The 25,470-nt window shown below is 46.5% G+C and overlaps 1 protein-coding gene across 1 annotated transcript; it reads right to left on the bottom strand.

Annotated features, from left to right (window-relative positions):
- Positions 1–4,316: 4,316 nt before the first annotated feature.
- Positions 4,317–6,258, bottom strand: LOC139784520 (uncharacterized). Its single transcript, XM_071723705.1, has 3 exons — positions 6,222–6,258; positions 5,536–6,061; positions 4,317–5,451 (listed from the first exon to the last, which is right to left on the bottom strand). The coding sequence occupies exons 1-3, from the start codon at positions 6,256–6,258 to the stop codon at positions 4,317–4,319; spliced, it is 1,698 nt and encodes a 565-aa protein (XP_071579806.1).
- Between the last annotated feature and the right edge of the window lie 19,212 nt (positions 6,259–25,470).

The following is a 25,470-nucleotide window of genomic DNA, read 5'->3' as shown; positions in this document are numbered from 1 at the left end:
TTCCATTCCGGAACTCTAATTTCCGGAAAGAGGACCTCTCCTCCTCTGTCGGCGGGGAATAATGTGTCCACCACTCCGCCGACAAATTGGGGGCCAGTGTTTCCGTAAGCGGAGGCGTCCATGGCTTGAGCCTGTCCAAGACAAGCTTGTACGGACGCCCCCACGGATCCTCCGATATCGTGGCGAGGAGCTCCTCCCAGGCCCTCTTCTTGGCCGCGAAGATGGCGCGGGAGAGTTCCTGGCGGCAGCACGCCAGGCCTCCCCCGTCTCCCTCTCGTCGAGGGCACCTCGCCCAGCGCGGGCCTTCAGCCAGCGCCGACACGCGCGGACGGACGAGCGCCGAAGCTCGGCGATCTCGTCCGTCCACCAATAGGCGGCACGTCGGGGGGGAAGGATGCGGACGCGGGACATTGCCACGTCGCACGCTCGCGACGCGGCTTCCACCAAACGATCCGCCTCCGCGTCCATATCCACCTCCCCCATCCCCTCAGCAAGGAGTAGACCAATAACAGTACCCACCGCGGTCGGGTGCAACCGAGGGGAAGCGGGGCGGCCGCGCGCACGCGGGGGAACGCCATAAGAGATGGGCGAGGGGGGACGAGGGGAGCATGGGTGTGGGATGGGTGAGGGGGGGTTGAAGGGCGGACAGATGCGAGGGAAAACAGGGGGGGTGAGGGGGGTGAGGGGGACAGGTCGCAGAGAAAATTTTCCCTGTAACCGGACAAACATTCCCGTAACTGGACAAGGTGTATCGCTGTCCATCAGATCGCGGTACGAAGACTCGAGGCTGTCCAATCAGATGCGAGTATTTTGTGGGAACACCTGTCCCTAGGCGGGTGATGGGGAATTTCGCGCCGCAGTGTTGCCACCTTGCGGTACACCTGAAAGACGTAAATTCCCTAAAGCGGTGATGGGGAATTTGCGCCGCAGGGTTGCCACCGGGGGGTGGTGGGGAACGTCGTTCCCGGGCGCTCCGAGAGGGCGCTCGGATCGGCGTTATCGACCGCGTTATCGGCCGCGAGCGGAAATCCGCCCCGATTCGCGCGTCACGCGAATAATTTTTTCATCGCGCGCGTCTCGAACTCGTTCGAGGTCGCTCTTGTCAGTTCCTCCTTTTGTTTTTTCGCAGGATGCTGCGAGCGGATGTCCCCTTCCGGAAGGGTGTATCCTCTAGGTACATCACTCCGTTGAGATAACGAACGAGTATAAATTGAATTGGCGCGACAGCGGTAAAGCCATCGGAATGGGATATGTTTAATGTGGTTTTTTTCTTTTAACGTGGTATGAGCGGCCGAGTAACGTAGAACTTTTGCAAACCGGTGTGGGTGAAAATCAGAAATGCTACATTTCCGAAACCGCTCGTGAAAATCAGCGAACCGCTCGCAAGGAATGGAGATCCGTTCGCGAGGAAGTGGGATCCGCGGCGCGGTCGATGTAGCGAGATATCTGATCCGTCGCGAAATCGGAATCGCCGATCTCCGATCGCATCGGAAGTTTCTCAATCGCTATATATTTCGTGAAACAAATCGGCGTCCGCGAAACCGATCATTTGCGCCTCCGACGCGTGGCCCGCGCCGGAGTCGGCACCGACGCGACGAACAGGAGTTACGTGGAGGACGCGATCGAACGGTTCAAGAGCGCCGTGATCGAGAGATCGAGAAGAAGAACACCGTCGATCGAGAGTCACGGGCGTCATCGTGACAAAACGCGAACCAGGGTTTGAGAGACGAAATCGCGACGTTTTGAAACGACGCGCTTCTCTTGCGCGAAGATTCGTACGACGCGTCGGAGCGCAAGATACGACGCGTGGCCGCGCCGGAGGTCGGCACCGACGCGACGAACATGGGCTACGTCGTTGGGAGCGAATCGCGGAGCTCAGAAAGAACTTCAAAGATCTGATAAGAGAATTTAAAAGCCAGTTCGTAACTGTGAAGAATATCGTGGATAAGCACGAAATCCAGAATCGCCAGAATTCTGAGTATATTGAACCTTCTTGAGCAATGAGCGTGGAAAAACGGAAGACTCGAGGAGGAATTGCACGCGCGCCGGCGCGAAAAAACTTTCCTCGCCGCCGCGTCGTGGTGCGCGGTTACGACGACCTGTGGCAGGCCGACGTGGTCGAGATGCGTCCCTATTCGCGCGAAAACGCGGGTCACAATTACATTCTGACGGTCATCGATGTGCTGAGCAAGTACGCCTGGGCGATTCCCGCTCAAGACTAAGAGCGGAAAGGAGGTCGCGACGGCTCTCGGAAAGATCTTTCGCGAGGACACGCGACACCCCTAGGAATCTGCAAACGGACAAAGGAAAGGAATTCTACAACGCCGACGCGCCAAAATCTTCGACGCGCGCAAGATAAATCACTACTCCACGTATTCGGTGATGAAAGCGTCGGTGTGGATGAGATTCAATCGCACGTTGAAAAACGACATGTGGAAGCTCTTCACGCTCCAGGGATCGTACAGATGGATAGACTCGCTGCCGCGCCTCTTGTCGAATTACAATCGTCGCAGACACAGAACGATCGGAATGCGTCCGGGCGGACGTGACGCCCACCCTCGCCGAAAAACTGTTGCGCACGGTGTACAGTTGCGCGAAGATCGCCGCACCGGCGAGATTTCGAGTCGACGATCCGGTGCGCGTGAGCAAATTCAAAACGATCTTCGAAAAGGGCTACACTCCCAATTGGACCACCGAGATATTTTGCGTAGCCAAAGTACAAAGGACCAATCCCGTTACGTATTTGCTGAAAGACGTTCGCGGAGAAGCAATAGCCGGAGGATTCTACGAACACGAGTTGCTGCGCGTCTTCAATCCCGACGTCTATCTCGTGAAAAGGTCCTGCGTAAGCGCGGCAATCGAGCGTACGTGAAGTGGTTGGGGATGGACAGTTCGCACAATTCCTGGATAGATAAGGCGTCTGTGTTGTAACAGAAATAATTAGACATTCGTAAATACGCGCAACGTGTACTTTATTGTTAATAAAAATTTACACATTCATTGGTTTGTTTCTTACGTACTATGATTTTTCTACGATAAAACAATTTTTAGAAAGCGTATGATATTGTTTTTTTTTACAACGGTATTCCGTAATGTCCCCACGGAAGCGTTTCCTCGCCGTCCAACGTCACGTATCGCTTATCGTCGTGCGGACTAAGAGCTAGTTTTTGCTCCGACACGGTGTAAACCTCGTGCAACGTCGAGCGTATGCACGACTGGCGCGTCCTCATCTCGCGCGTGTTCCCGCAGGCACGCCACATAATCCTCGAACGTGATCCTCTTAGCAACTACGTTTCTTTTAACGCCCTTTATTCTCTTGGTGTCGTCGCGTCCGAGTACCCTGTAAGTGTACATCTTCGCCCTGAGGCCGACCGAACTCCGTCATGATCGCGCCGTTGTTCTCGTCCTTCATCAGACCGGGCACCTTCTTGTTGACGCGCGGCATACCGTGCGCGTTATTCTCCGCGTAATCGCTCGTGTCGAACCTGTCAATGTCGCGCCTCATACGCTCGTACGCGTCTTCGCACTCCAGCGAATAGATCAGACTATCGGTATCCGTTGTAAAGAATTCGACACCGGTCGCGATAGAGCGGCGCCATGTAGTCGTAGTGAAACTCGTAGAGACGCGTCTTGGATATCTCGAGAATACACATACCCACGTAGACCGGCTTGTTGAATTTTACCTCGAGCTTCCGCAGCTCGATCGCGACCAGATTCTCCGAGAAGACGCTTCTGCTGTGAAAGTTCGGCCTGTCGATCAACGCTTCCGCGCCGTACCTCCCGTCCAATCGCGTCACGAGACGCACGTCCACGTGATCGCGCACGTTCTCCATCGTTTTGCCGAAGACGGCATTGTTCATCAGTTTGTACATGTTCCGTTCGAACTCGTTGCTCGCACGCGTCCTGAACGTCGTGTTCAGCTCGATGTAGCCGCGAAGCCACGGTGACTGGGCGAATCGCAGCACTCGACGAACGCGCGTTAGACGCAAACCGAGTCGCAGACATTGCTGCAGGTTTCGATAGTGCGTCACGTAGCGCGATTTGTCGTAGAGAGTAGCGAGCAGTTTCTCCTGCCGCTTACCAGGCGGTTTATCGCGCGTCGGGCACAGCGGCAGATCCGCGTGGGCGTCGTGCAGTTCCGGCGGATACTCGAGATCCACCTCCAGAATGTAACCGACCTCGCTGTCCGTCGGCACGGTCGTCACGTCGAAATTCTCGGGGTCGTCGAGCCACTGGAAATTCGCGTACGGCAGCGATTCGCTCATAGCCCAGCCGTACAGATAGTTCACGTCGTAATACATGAGATATGTAGTGGGCTAGGACGAATCGTACGTCGGTACGTGCCTGTTGTTGGCTCGCGCGTACCTGAGCGAACATTGACTGAGGCCGCCGCGTATTCCGCGTTCCACGAACATCGCCATGTCGATGTCGGTGAGCAGCTCGAAACGCACGCCGGTGTACCTCAACATGGCGTCCCACGTGTACCCCGGCAACGTATAATAATACGCGGGATCCAGCCCGTAACTCGCTAAACACGTGTCCCGAAAATTTTCAAAGATATCCGCCAGAAGAAGCACGTCGGTCTTGAGATACAGATCGCTGTACTCGCCGAGATTCCGCACGCGAAAACGTCGCCAGACCCTCGTGGCGTGCTCGTAGTCGCTCTCGCTCGCGGTCTCGTCGGTCAGGGAGCTGTAAAAGATCTCGCGATTCCACATCCCGTCCGTTTGCGTCTCCTTAACGGTCTTCGAGAAAGATATGTAATTTTCCTTCGTAAGCGGCAGGAGTTCGACCCCACCCTCGAAATCGTTCGCGATTTTCTCGATGATAAAGTGCGCGTCGTAACCCGACAGATTGTGGAAGAACACGGGAATCACGTACACGTTTCTGTAATTCAGATTGCAACGAGAATGCGCCGGACCTCTGTACCGTCCGTTTAGATAACAGTGATCTCGCACGCGCTTGTCCTCCGGTTGGAACGCTTTCCGACACACGTGACAATGCGTCGCGCGCCAAAATTCGAGTTTTTCGTCCTCCGTAAGTTCTACCATCGATATATTGGTGGAGAATTTAATCTTTGCGTGACGTGCGAGAACGCGAAGCTCGTTCACGAACCACGAAACGCAGTCGTCGCCGCGACGATATCTGTACGTGGATACGGTATCGTCGTAGGTGCAGCACAGATAGTAGCTCAGGCTGAACGGTACGTGACGCTGATAAGGGTATCTTTTCGTTTTCGCGCCTCCTTCGGCATTCTCCCTCTCCCGCTGTTCGAGAAGACACTCCAGATCCGCGTACACCACGAAGGGGAGTCGCTCCTTTCTGTCGTGATTGTCGAACGACAGCCACTTATCGTCCTCGTTCGGAAGAACGATGGCGCAGTCGTTCATTCGGCCGCAGTCGACGCTGTGAGCGGCCAACTTTTCGCGCGTATAGAAATAGTGTAGACATCTGCGAAATAACGTGCGTGCGATTACTATGCGTATATAAAATAACACCGCGTCGTTTCCTTATTCCTCAGGTTGCTTTACTTACCGATCGCAAACGTGCTTCGCGGACCGTTTCGCGGTCAATTGTGAATTCACTAATCGCGACAGATTCTTTATCCAGGCGAAATGGCCCCTGTTGACGCCGCGTAGCGTATTGCGCAGATACAGGAGATTTACGTGTCTATCCCTCTTATCGTCGGTTAACCGCAGAGACACAATCGCGTTGCGGTCGGCGCCCCGTCCGAACTTATCTTTTTTTTCGATTCCTTCCCGAGTTGTAAATACGTTGATCGATACGTCGTTTTGACGTTCGAACTTTCCGATCTGTTTCAGATCTATGGGAAACTTGATCCCGTCGAGATTCAGCACCGTCGCGTAATCGGGATACGAGCCGCATCGTTCGGCGTTGTGTTTGGCGGGATACAGAGCCGCGACCACCGCACGCGCGAAACACGTGTCGTTCTCCGACAGCACGTTGACCACCGCCTTGAACCCGGTGCCCCTAGCCACAACGGGGCACAACAAATGGTGGCAGCGTGAGGGATCCAGTGGCAGGAAGACGGGAACGGCAGCTGAAACAGAAAAATAAGTGAATCTGTGAGGCAGTGCGACATCCTCGACGGAGACACGGCAGCCAGATTCAAAAGCAGCGGACAACACGGTAGCGGCCGACGAGGGACAAGCGAGCAGCGTAACCCGAGAAGGCACCGACCTACCTCGACGGAGGCTCACCGACAGATAAGGCGGCACGAGCACCGACCAGCAACATGCGACTAGCGACCGTAATGTAAGTCGATTAGGCAAATTATGTAAAACGCAATTACCGTAGATGTCGGAAAACGAAAATCCACCTGCGGAACTAAACCAATCGTGGCTCCATAGCGAGACGTCACGACGAGCGCGTAGAAATAGACCGTTAAGCCCCGTGCAAACGACCGAAGAAGTCGTAAGCGATAATCGCGAAACCGTGCGTAAAAATTTAGACGCGTACTACTCAAGCGAAAGCGAATCGGAACCGGAATTACACTCGAACAGCGTAATCAAACGCGAACAATTCGACGATTCCGTTGTAAGTTTAGACGCGAGAGTAATAGGACAAAATAACTGCCCCGACGAAGATAGACTCCACCCCTCACACGCGCACACACAATCCGAAGACGCGGACAGTACGACCAGTAGGCTAACACACAGACGAGAGTTTTCATTAACCTCGTATGATAGCAGCGTATTTAACCCGCACGAGTATTATTCTGCCTCGAGAAACGTGAACGTAATCGAGATGGCGGAAGCAACAAATAGCAACCACGACGCGAATAACGTAAATTACAACGCGCAGATAACTCCAGAAGACGTAAACGCAGAAATCGACCCGCCTTAATAGAGTGTTATCTCAAATGAGAACACCGGCGAATAATCGCAACCGAATTTCCGGATTACAACCGGACGATAGAGATGCCATTCTCGACGAGATATTAAATGGAATCCGCGACTTACAAGACCGCGTAAATCAACTAGAAACGGCGCATCCTAAACGCCGCGAATTTGTCGCGAGACGCGAGCCAAGTAACCTCCCGTTCGAAGTAACGTACGGACGAACGTCATACGATATCCGGAACCAAGCGGAACGCGCTATCGGATATCTACGCTTAAAAGAGGCACGAGATATGATACCCGAGTTCGACGGATCCTCGAGTAAGTTACAAGAATTCTTAAGCGCCGCATCATATGCAATAAAAAACATAAATCCTATGGAAGAAGGAACGCTATTAGAAGCAGTATTATGCACAAAGCTAAAAGGAAGAGCGATGATAGATTTTCAAACGCGAGAGATAAGAGATTTCGCACAACTAAAGAAAGAATTAGAAGTTTGCTATTTGAGCCGCAAAAGCACAACACACTTACAACTAGAGTTAATACACTTAAGCAAAAACCCGGAGAAAATGCAAGAGCATTCGGATTAAGAGCAGATAAACTAGCAATGGAGCTATACGACTCCATGATAGAGGGAAGAAATCACACGATAGAAAGCAAGCGAACTATATTAGAAACGATTCAACAACAAGCATTACAGAATTTCCAATTAGGATTGAGAGACGAGATCAAGTTACTTGTCCGAGCTCAACATTTCGCAACTTTGCAAGAAGCGATTGCCGGAGCAAGCGCCGAAGAAAAAGTAAACGGGCCAAGTGGAATTCCGCCGCGTCCCAAAAATAATTATGCGTACTCGCCGCAACCGCGCGATAACCGAGCGATATTACAATGCCAAAAATGCGGAAAATACGGGCATCACGGAAGGGAATGTCGTACCAGTAGATACGCGAACCGTTTCTCCTTACCGAAACCCGATAGGACACCCCGCGTAAACGCGATAGATAAGTCTGCAATTATTGTAAGAAAGCAGGACACACGCGCGAAGAATGTTGGCTGTTAAATGGTCGACCAAATAAAGAAAGAACAAACCACCACAAACCTAATAATCCGAGAGGACAAAACAAAAACCTTCATCCGAAAACGAATGGACCGAGAAAAAAAGACAGCAATTCAGCCGCGAATAGCGATGAAGAAGACAAAGAGGACACAAAGCAGCGCCGACCGGCGTTAGAGTATCAGGTGTCACACATGACGAACAAGCCGCGGAAGCATGCAAGGCTGGACTTGATCACTCTGCCCATGCGAGAAGCGAAGCGCGAAAAAATAAATTTACTGTTTGATACCGGAGCGGCCGTATCAATAATAAAAGTAAAACATTTGAAAGGCGAAACAATGATAGAAGAGGATAAAATGGCCCTTACAGGAGTAACAGGTCATAAAGCCCATACGATTGGAAAATTTACAGCGACTATAGATTTGAAAGATAGAAAGATCAAGCACCCGATATATGTCGTCAAGGATGATTTTCCGATTGAATACGACGGGATACTAGGCGTAGATTTTATAAAGAAGCATCAAGCGTCATATAGTTACGAGTCAAGCTCAATACGCATAGGGAAAAGCACATTAAAATTATATCCGTATAAGAAAATGGTTTTAAAACCGCGAAGCGAGACAATAGTACAAGTCGCGACCGATAAAAATTCACTAGGAATAATACAGGCAGAAGAGACAATGCCAGGAGTGTTCATAGGAAATTGCCTAGTGATGCCAGAAAACTTTCTATGTCCGGCAAGCATACTGAATACGACTGAGAAGACAGTCGAAATGCTAATGCCGCAAGTGACATTAGAGGAGTTAGAGCAAGAAGAAGCAGAAGAGATAGAAGTAAACCAAGTAAACAAGGCAGAAGAAACAATGCCGCGTAGCGAAAGAGTCGAAAAATTGATACGCACGCTTAATACGAACACTTAAATGAAGAAGAAAAAAAAAGCCATTATGGAAATTTGCAGAGATTACAGCGATGTATTGCACGTGGAAGGAGAGCCACTGACATGCACTGATATCGTCGCGCATAAGATTACCACGAAGGCGGGCAGCGTACCGGTCAACGTCCGACCGTACCGCTTGCCAGAAAAGCACAAGGAAGAAGTAAATAGACAAGTGAAAGAGATGTTAAAAACGGAATAATTAGACCTAGCACGAGCCCGTGGAATGCGCCGTTGCTAGTAGTACCGAAGAAAAGAGACGCATCAGGAAAATTAAAACTGAGAGTGGTAATAGATTTTCGGTTTGTAAACGATCTAACGGAGGGAGATTCCTTCCCGTTGCCAAACATAACCGATATCCTTGACCAACTGGGAAAAGCAAAATATTTTACCACGCTAGACCTCGCCTCGGGATATCATCAAATCCCGATGGAAGAAGAAGATAAAGAAAAAACAGCGTTCTCTACACAATACGGACATTACGAGTATAATCGAATGCCTTTTGGACTAAAAAATGCCCCAGCGACATTTCAACGAGCAATAATAGCCGTTCTAGCAGGACTAGTAGGATTACAATGCTTAGTATATCTAGACGATATAATAATATACGGAGCAAGTTTACAAGAGCACAATAAAAGGTTAATAGAAGTACTAAAAAGACTGAGAAAGTACAATTTGAAATTACAGCCCGATAAATGCGAATTCCTTCGGAAAGAAGTGACGTATCTCGGACATGTAATAACAGAAAACGGAATCTCGCCAGATCCTTCAAAACTAGAAGCAGTAAAAAGCTTCCCGAAACCAACAAAGGTAAAAGACATCCAGGCTTTCGTAGGATTAGCCGGATATTACCGAAGATTTATTAAAGATTTCTCAGCAATCGCCAAGCCACTCACAAAAATGACCAGAAAGGATATCAAATTCGAGTGGAACGCAGAACAACAAAACGTATTTAAAATACTTAAAGAAAAATTAACTACAGCACCGGTATTAAAATACCCGGACTTCTCCCAAGAATTTGTAGTGACGACCGACGCGTCAGACTACGCAATCGGAGCCATACTGTCACAGGGAAAGATAGGTCAAGACCAACCCGTGGCGTATGCGAGCAGAGTACTATCAAAGGCCGAGCAAAATTACAACACTACTGAGAAAGAATTACTAGCGATAGTATGGGCGGTGAAACACTTCCGACCATACGTTTATGGAACAAAATTTACCATAGTGACAGACCATAAATCATTGGTTTGGCTATGTTGGAAATAGAGTATTTAGGCCGTTGCAGTACGAATAGGCTAACTGAAAGTTTCACCGAGCGAAAATGTTTTATCGATCTGTAAACAGGGTGTTTACCCTGGGGTGCGCCCTGTTTTATCGACACCCGAGACCGTCTAGTTGTTTCTGGGTGTGACTCTCGAATCGGAAGTGCGTAGTCACGTGAGTTAGTTCGTCTGTGGTATCGACCGTGATCGGATGTGCGTGATCACGCGTTTTCTTTCATTTCTGTAACTGTACGATTCATCTAATAAATTCAGTAATAATACCACTGTATTTGGCGTGCTGAAATTATTGTTACAACAGGTTATGGGCCCAGCACGCTTCCACTGCGCGGTAGTGTGTTGCTCGTGTTGGTATATCGTACGACGTATCTCGTAGTCTCCGAGTTCGGTAGTGTTCCGTAGAGAAAATGGCTGAGAAGGAAGCGTTTAACCTCACGAAACTCGACGGCACGAATTTCGCCCTGTGGAAATTTGGTGTGTCGTTTATGTTAGAGTCGCAAGACTTAATGGAATTCATCGAGGGGACGGACACGCAGCCCGTTAAGGAGACAAGCTTGAAAGAGTGGAAGGAATGGAAGAGGCGTCAATCGAAGGCGTCAGTGATTCTACTGAGTTCAGTGAATCAGGCGCTACATGTGAATTTGATAAATTGCACGACGCCGCAGGCGTTATGGCAGAAGCTGCATGGACTGTACGGAGATACAACTGAGGATGCGAAACAGCGGTGCTGGCAACAGTTTTATGAGTTTCGGATAAGTGATGGTGAGCCGGTGGCAACGCAGATAGAAAAATTCGAGACCATCTGCAGGAAGCTAGCAGACGCAGCCGAAACGGTGTCGGAGGCCGCCATAATGTCAAAGCTGTTAAGTAGTTTGCCTACTCGATTTTCGGCGTTTAGAATGGCGTGGGAGTGTACTGCGAAAGCTGAGCAGAAAAAAGAGAATCTGATTGCCAGAATCATCCGTGAAGATAAACGATTGACAAGTGTGGAAGATGAGGTGTCGTCACTCGCATTGCAAGTGAAAAATCTGCAAGTGAAACCGAAGAAGCAGTCGAAAGCGGCAGCCAGTGATCAACACGGGAAGAAAAAAATGCCTGTCAAGACGATAGAGGAACTAAAGAAGAAGCGACCGTGTAATTACTGCCATGAGGTAGGCCACTGGTATCGCGAGTGTAAAAAACGTCTCGCTGACAAAGAAGGCAACGAGAAGAAAAAGGATAGTGACGAGAAGAAAAAGGATGAGGAATCCGGGTCGGCGTATACAAGTGACATTTCTGTGTTTTTTTCGGAAACAACAGACAAGGACGATTCTGTGTGGCTGGCGGATTCGGGTGCTAGTATGCACATGACTTTTCGACGTGATTTCTTCCGTGAGCTCGGGCCCACGAAAACAGTGCGTTTCGTGAAGGTCGCGGGAGATAAAGTGCTTCCGGTGGCTGGTGTCGGTACAATAGATATTCAAGCGAGTGTAAACAAGAAACTGGTAGATCGACAGTTGAAGAATGTGCTCTTCGTTCCTGATTTGAAGCGGAATTTGTTTTCAGTGGGAGCCATAACTGATAGAAGATTCTCGTTTCATAGTTATCATAACCGTTGTGAGATTCGAGATGACAGCGGGGCTCTATCTGCAGAAGGAGTGCGTCACGGATATCTGTTCCGTATGCTATTCAATGTGAAGACTCCGGTAGAGTGTAATGTGGCTTTGCAGAATTCATTAAAATTATGGCATGAAAGGCTAGGCCACATTAATATAAAATCAATCAAAGAAACAGAAGAGGCTGGAGCCGTAAATGGAATGAAGATCGATGATAACAACGAGTTCTTTTGTGAAGCATGCATAATGGGAAAACAGGCCCAGAAATCACATCCTTCAAGCAAACGGGAGAAGGCAGAAAAACCTGGTGAAATGATCCACACGGATGTGTGTGGACCATTGAGTGTGGAATCTCCTCGAGGATCAAGATATTTCGTTCTGTTTAAGGATGACTGCACTGGTTTTCGAACAGTATACTTCTTGCGACACAAAGATGAAGTCTTTGATAAATTCAAAGAATACGAGGCGTTAGTGTTTAAACAAACCAACAACAAAATTAAAGTACTTCGGTCGGACAATGGCAGGGAGTACGTGTCCAACGAGTTTGGAGAATTCTTAAGGAAAAAGGGAATTCGACATGAAAGATCAACACCGTACGTCCACCAACAAAATGGGCGTGCGGAACGTGAAATGAGGACACTGGTAGAGAGCGCCAGATCAATGTTGATCGCGAAGAATCTGCCAAAGAACTTATGGGCGGAAGCGGTGAAGACAGCGGCATATGTTTTGAATCGCACTGTCTCAAAGCAATTAGAAATGACTGCTTATGAAAAATGGTTTAAGCGTAAACCAGAAGTGAAACATATGCGAGTTTTTGGGAGTGTTGCATACAAGAATGTACCGAAAGAAAAGAGGAAGAAGCTGGATCCGAAAAGTGAAAAGATGATTTTCGTCGGCTATGAAGATGAGTCAACAAATTACAGACTGTGGGATGCTGCAACACAGAAAATACATGTATGCTGTAATGTGGACTTCAATGAGACAACAGAAGAATCAGGAGATTCCAGGGAGGAAGCAGATTTCCAGTTGTCTTTTGGAGATTATTACGGCATGGACGACATTGAAGATGCTGATTCACAGTCAACAGCTGAAGATCATCTTGATGTTCTACAGCCAACAGCTGAAGATGCTGGCGAGCAACGAGATAATTCGGTTCAAGCAGGGAGACAGTTACGCGATAGAAGTAAGCTGCGTGAGCCAGACCGTTATGGTGAACACGGATACGCGTTTAATGTCGATTCTGTGCCTATGTCATATGAAAGTGCAATCAATAGTGAAGATTGTGATAAGTGGCAAAAGGCAATGGCGGAGGAGATGACTGCTCTCCGGGAAAATAAAACGTGGACACTTGAAGAACTTCCAAAAGGAAATAGGGTTCTCGGGTGTAAATGGGTATACTCCAAAAAGATGGATTCGGATGGTAATGTAAGGCGTTATAAAGCAAGACTTGTAGCACGGGGCTATGGTCAGCGTGAAGGAGTTGATTACTTTGATACTTTTGCGCCGGTAGTACGTTACGAATCTATTAGAGTTCTATTAGCAATTGCAGCCAAAGAAGATTATGATATCGCGCAATTTGATGTAAAAACAGCATTTTTATATGGTAATTTAGAAGAGGTAATCTATATGGAGCAACCACGCGGTTTTGAGGATAAAGAGAAACCAAATGCAACTTGTAGAGTGCATAAAAGTTTATACGGTCTTAAACAATCTCCCCGCTGTTGGAATATAGAGTTTGTTAATTTCTTGAAACTTTTTGATTTTAAACAGTTAGAGAATGATCATTGTGTGTTCATAGGCATAGTAGATGGAGAAATTATATTATTAGCCGTGTATGTGGATGATGGTCTTATGGTGTCAAGATCAAAAATTGCAATAGCGAAAGTTTTGAAAATTTTGCAGGTAAGGTTTCAAATAACAGTGGGAGATGCGGAGCATTTTGTCGGTATTGATATCGAGCGAAATCGTGAGAACCGTACTATTAAGATTGGGCAGAAAGCGTATATTCAGAAAATGCTTGAAAAATTCATGTTAAAAGAAGCGAATCCGGTAAGTGTTCCCTCTGAACCTGGAGTACATTTGGCTCAGTATCAATGTCCGAAAACTGAAGCTGAAAAAGAACAGGTGAAAGGTATTCCATATCGTGAAGCGATCGGCTCCCTTTTATTTGTTGCGAGAGTTAGTAGACCAGATATAGAATACGCGGTAAATCAAGCGAGTCAGTTCTTAACTTGTTATGGCCACGAGCATTGGCAAGCAGTTAAAAGGATCTTTCGGTATTTAAAGGGAACTGTAGATCATGGAATTGTGTATGGAAAAAGAGGGAGTAATGACCAATTACATGGATACACTGATGCGGATTATGCTGGATGTATTGATACGCGAAGATCGACAAGCGGTTTCGTATTTTTATTAAATGGCGGACCAATAGCGTGGTCGAGCCAGAAGCAACGAGTAGTTGCTCTCTCGACAACTGAGGCAGAATATATTGCGCTGTCAACAGGTACTAAAGATGCAATATGGTTGCATAGACTTACAACGGAACTAGGTTTTAAGTATGATACAGTCTCCATGTATGTTGATAACCAATCTGCTATTAAACTAACAAGTAATCCTGAATATCACAAAAGAACCAAACACATCGATGTACGGTTTCATTTTGTTCGAGATGTATATGAACGTGGTGATATCGTTGTAAAATATGTGGACACAAAAATGCAACTTGCTGATATTCTAACGAAGCCGTTGGCAAAACAGCAGTTTGGTTGTCTTCGGAATAAGTTAAGCATTTTAAACGGCTCTAAATAAGTGGGAGTGTTGGAAATAGAGTATTTAGGCCGTTGCAGTACGAATAGGCTAACTGAAAGTTTCACCGAGCGAAAATGTTTTATCGATCTGTAAACAGGGTGTTTACCCTGGGGTGCGCCCTGTTTTATCGACACCCGAGACCGTCTAGTTGTTTCTGGGTGTGACTCTCGAATCGGAAGTGCGTAGTCACGTGAGTTAGTTCGTCTGTGGTATCGACCGTGATCGGATGTGCGTGATCACGCGTTTTCTTTCATTTCTGTAACTGTACGATTCATCTAATAAATTCAGTAATAATACCACTGTATTTGGCGTGCTGAAATTATTGTTACAACAGGCTATTTAACGTAAAAGACCCCGGATCCCGATTAATCCGATGGAGGTTAAAATTAGAAGAATACGATTACACTATCGTACACAAGGCCGGTCAAGAGAATAGAAACGCCGATGCGCTGAGTCGACATGTGTCGACAGATATCAACAAGATAGAGAAGGAAGAGAACAACGAAGAGGAGAGCGAAAGAAAATACACAGAAGAAGAGAAGCAACGTATATTATACGAATACCATGATGCACCTGTAGGAGGACATCAAGGTGTGGAACGCACCATAAACCGAATAAGGTTGAAGCATAATTGGAGAGAATTAACTCGAGACGTCGAAGATTACATCAATAAATGCGAATTGTGTCAGAAGAACAAGTTATCGCGGAAAAATAAAGCACCTTTAGTAATCACAGACACCGCGGACAAACCGTTCGAAAAATGTGCTCTAGATATAGTAGGACCACTGACGGTGACCGAAAACGGAAATAAATATATCCTCACGTTTCAGGATAATTTATCAAAATTCAGTAAAGCGATACCCGTACCTAATCAAGAAGCGAATACAATCGCGAAAGAATTTGTCACAAAGATCATCTTTGAATACGGTATCCCCGACAAAGTACTGACAGACCGAGGAACGAATTTCCTTAGCGAGATATTTAAAAGCACGTGTAAATTATTGAAGATCGAAAAAATTCAAACAACGGCGTACCATCCTGAGAGCAATGGAGCATTAGAACGCTCTCATAGGACATTAGCGGAATACTTGAGACATTATATTAACGCGGACCAGACAGACTGGGACGAATGGACGCCATACGCAATGTTCGCGTATAACACGACGCCACACACGGCGACCGGGTTTACACCCTTTGAATTGGTATACGGGCACCGAGCGACACTACCGACGGCACTGGCGCAACCACCGAAACCAACGTATACTTATGACGATTACGCGCAAGAGCTGAAAGAAAAATTAAGAGCGACACAAAGAGTTGCAAAGGAACACTTGCGGAACGAAAAATCTAAGGCCAAGGAGACGTATGACAAGAAGACAAAAGAAATAAATTTCCGAGTGGGAGACAAAGTTCTCTTGCACGACGAAACGGTGCGTAGAGGGAGATCGAAAAAATTAGAATCCCCGTGGATAGGACCGTACGAAGTAATTGAAAAACACTCAGACGTCAATTACACGATCAAAAAGGGACGGAAAACCACGCGAGTACACGTAAACCAATTAAAGCCCTTTATAGAACAGTAAAAAGCGCAAAAGAGCAAGCAATAGAAAGTAGGCGATAGAAAGTAGACGATATTAAAAAATAAGATAAATAAGATAATAAGTACTTACCGAACATCAATCACGGCGGCCCATCCGCACCACACGCCGACCGGTGGCCACATCCACCGTGACCTCCAGAGCCATGGGCACCCATATGCCCGAGGGTGTTAATAACACTTCCGCGTAGGAGGGAGGGGGCGACGTCGGCCCCGAACCCAAATTCGCCGCCACCCGCGCACTAGGCGCGGCACCCACACTCACGGCACCCGCACGAGCAGCGCGGAGCCAATACGTGCGCCAGCACGCATCGCACGTGGACGGAACAAAAAAAAAACGATCACAGCTTATGCACCTCATCTTGCAATTAAACAAGTTAGCGCAACAAATTTAGCAAACAAATACTGCTCAGCTCTAAGCGGCCAGAGCGACTAAACGCGCGATGAAAAATTAAGGAGAAGGCATAACCAAGCCAAGAAAAAATTCGAAGAAAAGTAACACGAGTCCTTATCTTACAGGACGCTGATCGTCGTCCAGCACTTCGCGAAAAAAGCGAAACTTTTGAGAGAACCGGACAATTACAACAGGTAGAAGCTACATGGAAATTAGCGATCAAAATAGACATAGCAACCCTAGGAAACCGATATCACCAACTTCAGGAATTTCTACGGCAAACCGAAGAGTTATGCGAAACGATAATCGCAAAGGACACGCAACAGGCGTGCAAAAACATCCTCCATACAATAGAGAAAGATAACGAAAAATTAACGCAATTACTAACGCGATTACAGTCTATCTATAGAACAAACGATAATAAACGTGGTTTAATAGATGCGATCGGCACGATCAGCAAAACGCTGTTCGGCACTATGGATGCCGACGACGCAAAACACATACAGGAGCAGCTTGAACTGATACAAAATCAGCAACAGACTCTACGGCACACCGCGAAAAGTCAATTAAAGGTGATAAATGCCACAATAGGCCATATGGAGGCCTTAGAAAAATCGTTGTATCATAACGAGCAACTGCTGACAAACGTCACGACACGGATACAGGCGGACACAGCACTGTACGCCAAAAGAGAAGAAGTAGACGAACAGTTATTAGTACTAACCACAATTACAGAAGATCTAATAGAAGACGTGAAAGACACGATAAATTACCTCACATATTCGCGAGAAGGAATCATACTCACTCGGTTGTTACCGATAGAAAAAATAATAACGGAATTAAAAGAGGCGACGTCACAATTGACGCGAGGATCTCACGTTCCATTCAAAGTTAGAGTAGAAAGTTGGAACGAAATACAGAGTTACGTAGAGATTAACGCATATTACGAGAACCCGAATATTTACACGATAATTAAATTCCCCGTGGTAGCATACCCCGTGTATGAAATAATAAGAACGACACCATTACCTGCCTACAACCACGCGAATATCTTTACGTTTTTAAGAATTACTCACAATATTTTAGCGGTAGATAAAGAAAATCATAATTATATAACATTAGAGGAGCGCGATTTAGATAAGTGTAAAAGAAACGGAGTAAAATACGTATGTAACCAGAATTACCCGATATATTTTATAAAAGCCGACGCACCATGCGAGGTGCAAGTCTATGTAAAAACGCCAGGGTACGTAAACACCTGCGAAAAACGCCAGATACTATCTAATGTAACCCTCTGGATAACAGTAAGCGAACCACAAACGTGGCTGTTCTCGACGCCGAAGAAACAAAAGCTAACGATTCAATGTAACGACCAGGCGGAACAGAAAGTAGAAATCGAACGAACAGGAAAACTAAGTATAAACGAAAATTGTAAACTAACCACACCCGACGTTATTATAAAAACAAAAAGACAAACAACTATGAAACAAATAGAAATGCACTTAGCAGATTTTAACCTAACACTAACAAACGAAAATAAAAATACTAACGAACAAGCGAAAAAAGAAATTAGATTAGAACCTGTAATTAGAAATCCGAACGAACTAATGGAATTAAGCCTAGACATAAGCGACATAAATAAAGAGTTGGAAAAATCCCAAGACACCCTAATAAAAAATCCCTACGTCATATTCCCCCGTAGGATCGACCCTCACGATAATAATAATACTAAGCGTAATAGGAACAAGTATCTATGTAACAAAAAGAAACAAGAAACGAGCAAGAGCCCAACCGCACATACAGGGCGACCCAGCGATGTTATACTAGAAAATAGGAAAAATGTAACCCCAGAAAACAATAAAGAAAATAAACCACCCTAATAGAAATAGGAGTAGGATATAAGCAACAAAATATTGCCACGAAAACTACAGACCGTAGTTTCCTTCTCTCAAAGGGGGAGGGATGTTGCGGCCCCAATTAGTATTACGAAATAGATTAAGAAATACTGTTTAAAGAAAAGAATGTAATAATAAAGAAGAAAGACCGAGAATAACAATAAGGAACGCGACCGCGAAAGTCCGATAGAATTACGCAAGCCGAATCAGAACGAGATGAGTTGCGCGATCGGCCCACATACGACCGAGCAACTCAGCGATAACGAAGGACAGAACGAGGATACAAAAGGAAGCGACCAAAGGAGACGAGAGGGCAATGTGAGTCGGGGAGCAGACCAGTAACGGGCAATTTTTGTAATAACGGTCAACCAGAGTTAATTATACGATCAGTTTATTTAAAAGTGTCGTGTGTTGTAATAATTAATAATCCCGCCTCCTCCGTGGACCGAAAGAACCCAGTGCCCCTAGCCACAACGGGGCACAACAGCCTGTTTAAGTCTTATACCTAGCGGTATCTTCATCCAACATCCCACGCGCATGGGATTACACTTGTTCACGTTCACCGTTAGGTTGAGTATTCGCGACAACGCCCATCCGCTGTCGCGTTCCTGAAATTCGTCCAACGCCGCTAGAATCGCGTCGCGCACGTGCTTTTCGTACCACTCGCCCAGATCGGACCCTTGGAGGAGCTGTTCGTTCCGCGTAGCGATACTCTTCACATCGGTCTTAACGTCCGCTACGAATTCCCCATTGAATATGACATTGACCTTCAGACACACGTATCTGTTCAAATTATCCTGCACTTTTTCAAGCACGGTGCCCTTTGCATCCTCGAGAAATCGCGCTGGTTCGATGTACGTAGAGTTCGTCACAACGCCGGTGAGTACGCGACTTTGGAACGCTGTATCGATCTCGACCCACGAAAATCCTCCGCTAACGCCGCTGCTGCTACCGCCGTCCCCACCGTCCAAACCGGCACCTACGACGCGTTCGAATCGTCGGCGCAGATCCTCCCTCGAACCTTCCAATCGCGCTATTCGAGCCACTAGAGCGTTCACGGCTCCCGTGTTTCCTCGCCCCCCAGATTGTCTGACTCGACAACTCTCCCGCAAGAGCCGGAGACACTCGTCGCATCGTCGTCCCCACGCGCGGTACCCGTTCGCGTCGCGGACGTCCGCGGCGAGCAACTCGTCGCACTGTTCCTGCATCCTATCCAGAAGGGCCTTTCACCCTCGGGAACACTGAATTTCACTCGATCGAACAGACGACGAGACCTGTAGGTGTGAATCCTACGTATCTTCTCTCCTTCGTCCACCGTCTGATAATACAGATAATACTCGAGCGGTACGCATATAATCGTTCGCCCTAACGGAGTATGCCATTGTCGTCTCTATCCACGCTCGCTCGCGCGCAGTTCGCGCTCCGATCTCCCTTCGCAGATGATGAGTCGCTAGATTCCATCGCGAGTCCTCCTTCGCCACCGACGCGCATACGTTTGACGATAACGACGTTTCGAGTCTCGCCGATTCGTCGTCCGAATCGGACGAGAACATGGGCATGGGCTCGTAGCAGTGAGGTTCGCCGTCCGATTCCTCGGACGAGGGATAACGGCGATCGTTCATTCGCGAGTTCACAGATATGTTCTTTTCACCCCACTCCTCCAATAATGTTGCAGGAGAAAATAAATACCGCTAGCGCAAAACGCCAAATCTCGCATACCCTCCGTCTCGTAACAGACACTCATAGGTCCACTCTCCGGTGGAACTCTTATACGCGCTCCCTCAAATCGATCTACGGTATTCGCGCCCAATATTACGTTGTAACACCGTCCTCGCAGGTGATACGCCACGTTCGCCTCGAGAAACGTCCGGTGCGATCGGCGATCGGCGATTCCGATTTCGCGACCGATCACATATCCGGTTACGTCGACGCTACACGGATCCAAGTCTTTCGTCAATCTCCTCCCGAGCGGTTCGCTGATTTTTGCGCACACACTTTTTTCAAGTTTTTTCACTTCCTCGCGGCGCATACCGCGTCAAAAATAACGGTGACTTCACCCCATGTAGCATTTATGGTTTTCGCGGACGCCGATTTGTTTTACGATCTACATATGAAGTGGGCGAGGGGGTCGGAAGTGCACTGTAACCACCCAGGGCGCTCCGAGGGGGCTGGGATCGGAGATCGGTTTCGCGGACGCCGATTTGTTTCACGAAATATATAGCGATTGAGAAACTTCCGATGCGATCGGAGATCGGCGATTCCGATTTCGCGACGGATCAGATATCTCGCTACATCGACGCGCCGCGGATCCCACTCCCTCGCGAACGGATCTCCATTCCTTGCGAGCGGTTCGCTGATTTTCACGAGCGGTTTCGGAAATGTAGCATTTCTGATTTTCACCCACACCGGTTTGCAAAGTTCTACGTACTCGCCGCTCATACCACGTTAAAAGAAAAAAACCACATTAACTTATCCCATTCCGATGCGCTTTACGCTGTCGCGCCAATTCAATTTATACTCGTTCGTTATCTCAACGGAGGATGTACCTAGAGGATACACGTTTCCGGGAAGGGGACATCCGCTCGCAGCATCCTGCGAAAAAAACAAAAGGAGGAACTGACAAGAGCGACCTCGAACGAGTTCGAACGCGCGCGATGAAAAAATTATTCGCGATGACGCGCGAATCGGGGCGGATTTCCGCTCGCGGCCGATAACGCGGTCGATAACGCCGATCCGAGCGCCCTCTCGGAGCGCCCGGGAACGACGTTCCCCCCACCCCCCGGTGGCAACCCTGCGGCGCGAAATTCCCCATCACCCGCCTAGGGAATTTACGTCTTTCAGGTTACCGCAAGGTGGCAACACTGCGGCGCGAAATTCCCCATCACCCGCCTAGGGACAGGTGTTCCCACAAAATACTCGCATCTGATTGGACAGCCTCGAGTCTTCGTACCGCGATTTGATTGGACAGCGATACACCTTTGTCCAGTTACAGGGGAATGTTCGTCCGGTTACAGGGGAAATTTCCCCTTGCACCTGTCCCCCTCACCCCCCTTACCCATCCCCACCCCATGCCCCCCCTCGTCCCCCTCGCCCATCTCTTATGGCGTTCCCCCGCGTGCGCGCGGCCCCCCCCGCTTTCCCTCGGCTGCACCCGACCGCGGTGGGTTCTGTTATTGGTCTACTGCAAGGGCGTCGCCCTCAGCCCTTTCCCAAGTTAGGACCAAGATCGCCGCCTGTAGGCGATCCTGGTCCAACTTCTTGAGGGCCTATCTCCGCCGCGTTTTCTCCGCGGCGCGGCGGCGGGACAGCACTGCCGGAGGAGTGGCCCGGACCATCATCTCTATAAACCGATGGTCTGACAAGGACTCTAGGTCCGTGGCCACCCTCCAGCCGTGTATCTCGCGCGCGGCAGGGGGAGTCGCCCAGGTGAGGTCGATCACCGAGGCCCCCTGCCGGCGCACACATGTGCTTACTCGGCCAGTGTTTATAAGACACAGGCCGAGCCCCGCTGCCCACCCCTCCAGGACGCTGCCCCCCGCGTCAGTGCGCGGGGAACCCCAAAGCGTCGACTTCGCATTGAAGTCGTCCCCCGCCACTATGACCCGGCCAGTGCACAGTGGGCCAGAAGTCCACTATGGTTGGCCAAAATTCAATTTTTTGAACTTACATGAAATCAAACATATGTGATATTATGTATTTATATACACTTTCCTACACTAAATGCTAAAATAGTTTTTCTTTATGTTGATTGAAATTGTTTGTGGAAGGACTTGAATGTAAAAAAAAGTGTTTGCAAATCTAAACGTTCTATAACTTTCGTACACACTTTGCTATGAATCTTATCTAATCAGATGTCATAGCAGTATATTTTTATTTTTTTAATTAAACAAATAAAGTTATTTTTATATAATACATGAAGTTCCTTATGCTACATTGACTTTTTTCGTCTGATAAAACTAATTTTTTAGAATCTTATAGTGCACTTGTTCAATTTCAAATGAAACCTTCCCTGAGCTTCCACTCTGAAATCAATCGTATGATACATCAAATTACTCGTAAGGATGTATACTATAACTTGAATATGCGCCTTTTTGCGCCTTTTAATTACAATGACTGAGAAAAATTATATTTGATACTGTAAGTCGCACTGACTGAAATACATGGTAAGCTAAAAGATTCTAAGAACTGTCTTCGAGATTTTTTCAAATTTGTTTCTAAATTAATAAGAATAGTGTTTTAAAGTTGTCGATTTTGAATTCATTCGTGGTGCGATGTCACATCTCAAGATATCTTAAGCTCATATTCTCTTTTACGTGAGTCTTGCAGGGAGAGGATTTCAATAAAACACTTACAACTAACTAATTTATGTTTCATCATTTCCTTTGTGTATTGTGTTACATGTATATGCTAGAGAGCCTCGTAGGGAGAGAGTGGCGAACTCGTCACGTGACCCCCTTTCCTCTGATTGTTTAACGCCCGCGACCAATCAGAGGAAAGGGGGTCACGTGACGAGTTCGCCACTCTCTCCCTACGAGGCTCTCTAATCACAAGGAGCTTTAACGCCCGCGACCAATCAGAGGAAAGGGGGTCACGTGACGAGTTCGCCACTCTCTCCCTACGAGGCTCTCTAGTATATGCGGCAAGCGTAGTGCGAGGCGCCGCCGCTAGGCGGCGAATCTTTCTCGCATGTGAAAATCATCCACGGTCCCTATAACAAGGGGGACCCCCAGCCGAGTTCTTAGACTTTTATGCAGATCAGTGCTGCAGTGTTATAAGCCGTAACTACTGATTGTAAGAAAATGAATTTCAGTAAACGAGAAATTCTTGAGCAGCTTTCAAAATCATCAGACATAGATTTAGTCCTCACGTACATATTATCTAAACTTGGTAAAAATGTTAATAATTTAGATGGTCAAAATCTGGATCGCCTCAAGCTTGCATTATCTACACTCAAAGCAAAGCGCAATATCAGATTTAATGCCGCATGTAGAAAAACTGACAGATTTCTTTTAAAGAATAAAGACTGGCTTGATTCAGAATTCGTTGTACCTGACTTTATCCCTAAAAAAATAAGTACTGGTAGAAGACCTCTTGATTATACAGATAAATCTAATCGATCGAAAAGACGAGAAATTTCTGCGATTAGTTCTAGTAATGCTCATGATCCCCAAAGACTTATTTTAGCAGCACGTCATGCAGCTACTGTGTCTAAAAAGAATGACCTTAGGACAGTACTCGATGATCTTACGAAGAGTCCTTCTCGAGCTACTAAAATAAGAAAATTAATGCATACTAAAGAGACTCCAATCATTATGAAAACTCCGTTAGAGGCTTTAGCTTTCTTATTAGACCAGTCTTTATCAAAAGAAGTATATAACGCTATTCGTCGAGAGTGTCAAATGTCTGGAGCTAATATTTGGCCTGCTTATAATAAGATAACAGAAACTAAGAGCCTTTTAAGGCCATCAAAGGATACAATCGTTATCAATGAACACATAGCACAGGTTTCTCTTCAGTCATTATTAAATCATACAGGCAAGCGAATAGTTGAAATGCAAGAAGAAATCTTATTTCGAATCATGGATACGTGTAAATTAACGGAAGTAGAATTAGTTTTAACATGTTCCTGGGGGTTTGATGGTAGCAGTGGGCACTCAAGGTATAAACAGCGTTTTAAAAACAGTTCAGATGGCAATGATTTCAGAGATGAAAATATTTTTGCTACAGCACTTATACCCTTGCAATTAACAACGGAAAATGGAAAGATAATTTGGTACAATCATTCCTCACAATCTCCAAGATTTTGTCGTCCAGTTAAATTACATTTTATTAAAGAATCAGCGGAAGTTATTCTATCTCAGAAAGCTGAAATTCAAAAGCAAATCGATGAACTAAAAATTTTTGAGATGGTATTAAGTGCGGGTCAGAAGGTGGTAATTCATTTTTCTCTGCATTTAACTTTGATTGATGGGAAAGTACTTAATATTTTAACAAATACCAAGTCCTCACAAAGTTGCCCTATTTGTAAATCAACTCCAAAGAATTTCAATGATTTTCAGAACATCTCTGGACAAACAAACAAGTTTCTTCCTGATCCTAATTCACTTCAGTATGGAGTTAGCCCATTACATGCCTGGATTAGGTATTTTGAGTGCTGTTTGCATATAGCGTATCGAATTAATATAAAAAAATGGCAGGTAAGAACTCCTGAAGAAAAAAAACTGTTGGCAGAACAAAAAGTTCAAGTACAAAAATCTCTGCGTGATAAATTAGGCCTGATAGTTGATAAGCCAAAAACTGGTAGCAGTGGTAATACTAACGACGGCAATACAGCACGCAGAGCATTTAAAAATGCAGATATTTTCGCTGATTGCTTACAAATTGATCACCGCTTGGTACATAATTTCAAGATTATTTTAATTACTCTTTCATGCCAACTACCAATTGATGTAAAAAAATTCGAAGAATTCTGTACAAATACTGCACAGTTATATGTCTCACTTTATCCATGGTTTCCCATGCCATCGACAATTCATAAAATATTGATTCATTCTGGAGATATAATAAGGCACTCTGGCTTACCAGTAGGAATGTTTGGAGAAGAGGCGTCCGAATCTCGTAATAAGGATTACAGACATTTCAGACTTAGTCACAGTAGACATTTCAGCAGGAAAACAAACTTAGAAGATTTATTTTATCGAGTAATGGACACCTCCGATCCAATAGTATCTAGCATGAGTATGACATCTCGAATGAGTAAAAGAAAACGATTACCGTTGTCAACAGAAGTGACGCAATTACTTTTGATCGATGCAGATGAAGAAGAACAGGATAGTGATAATGATGGTAGTACAACAGAAGAGGTCGCTGAAGAAAATACTGGATTTGATACGTTTAATCAACTACTTGATAGCATAGAGTTATCTGATGAAGAAACCTTTTATAATTACTAGTTTGAATATTCACGATAAACTATTTTCATATTAATTTATTTTTAAGTCAACTTATGATTAAGATATAGTAAGAAAAAAACAAACAAAATACAAAAAACAA

Source organism: Temnothorax nylanderi, unplaced genomic scaffold (assembly GCF_030848795.1).
Source record: "Temnothorax nylanderi isolate EJ_2023f unplaced genomic scaffold, tnyl_v1.0 TNYL_tig0639_pilon, whole genome shotgun sequence".
NCBI lineage: Eukaryota > Metazoa > Arthropoda > Insecta > Hymenoptera > Formicidae > Temnothorax > Temnothorax nylanderi.
Note: the sequence above shows the minus strand (reverse complement) of the source record. Positions and strands in the feature narration are given on the sequence as shown.

What these genes read in the sequence shown, in the direction of transcription:
- LOC139784520 (XM_071723705.1), bottom strand. Translation starts at nt 6,258, where the DNA reads ATGTTGCTGGTCGGTGCTCGTGCCGCCTTATCTGTCG. An exon ending in TCGTGCCGCCTTATCTGTCG is followed by an intron (nt 6,062 to 6,221) that starts GTGAGCCTCCGT and finishes TTTCTGTTTCAG; the next exon opens with CTGCCGTTCCCGTCTTCCTG. An exon ending in GCGAAGCACGTTTGCGATCG is followed by an intron (nt 5,452 to 5,535) that starts GTAAGTAAAGCA and finishes GTTATTTCGCAG; the next exon opens with ATGTCTACACTATTTCTATA.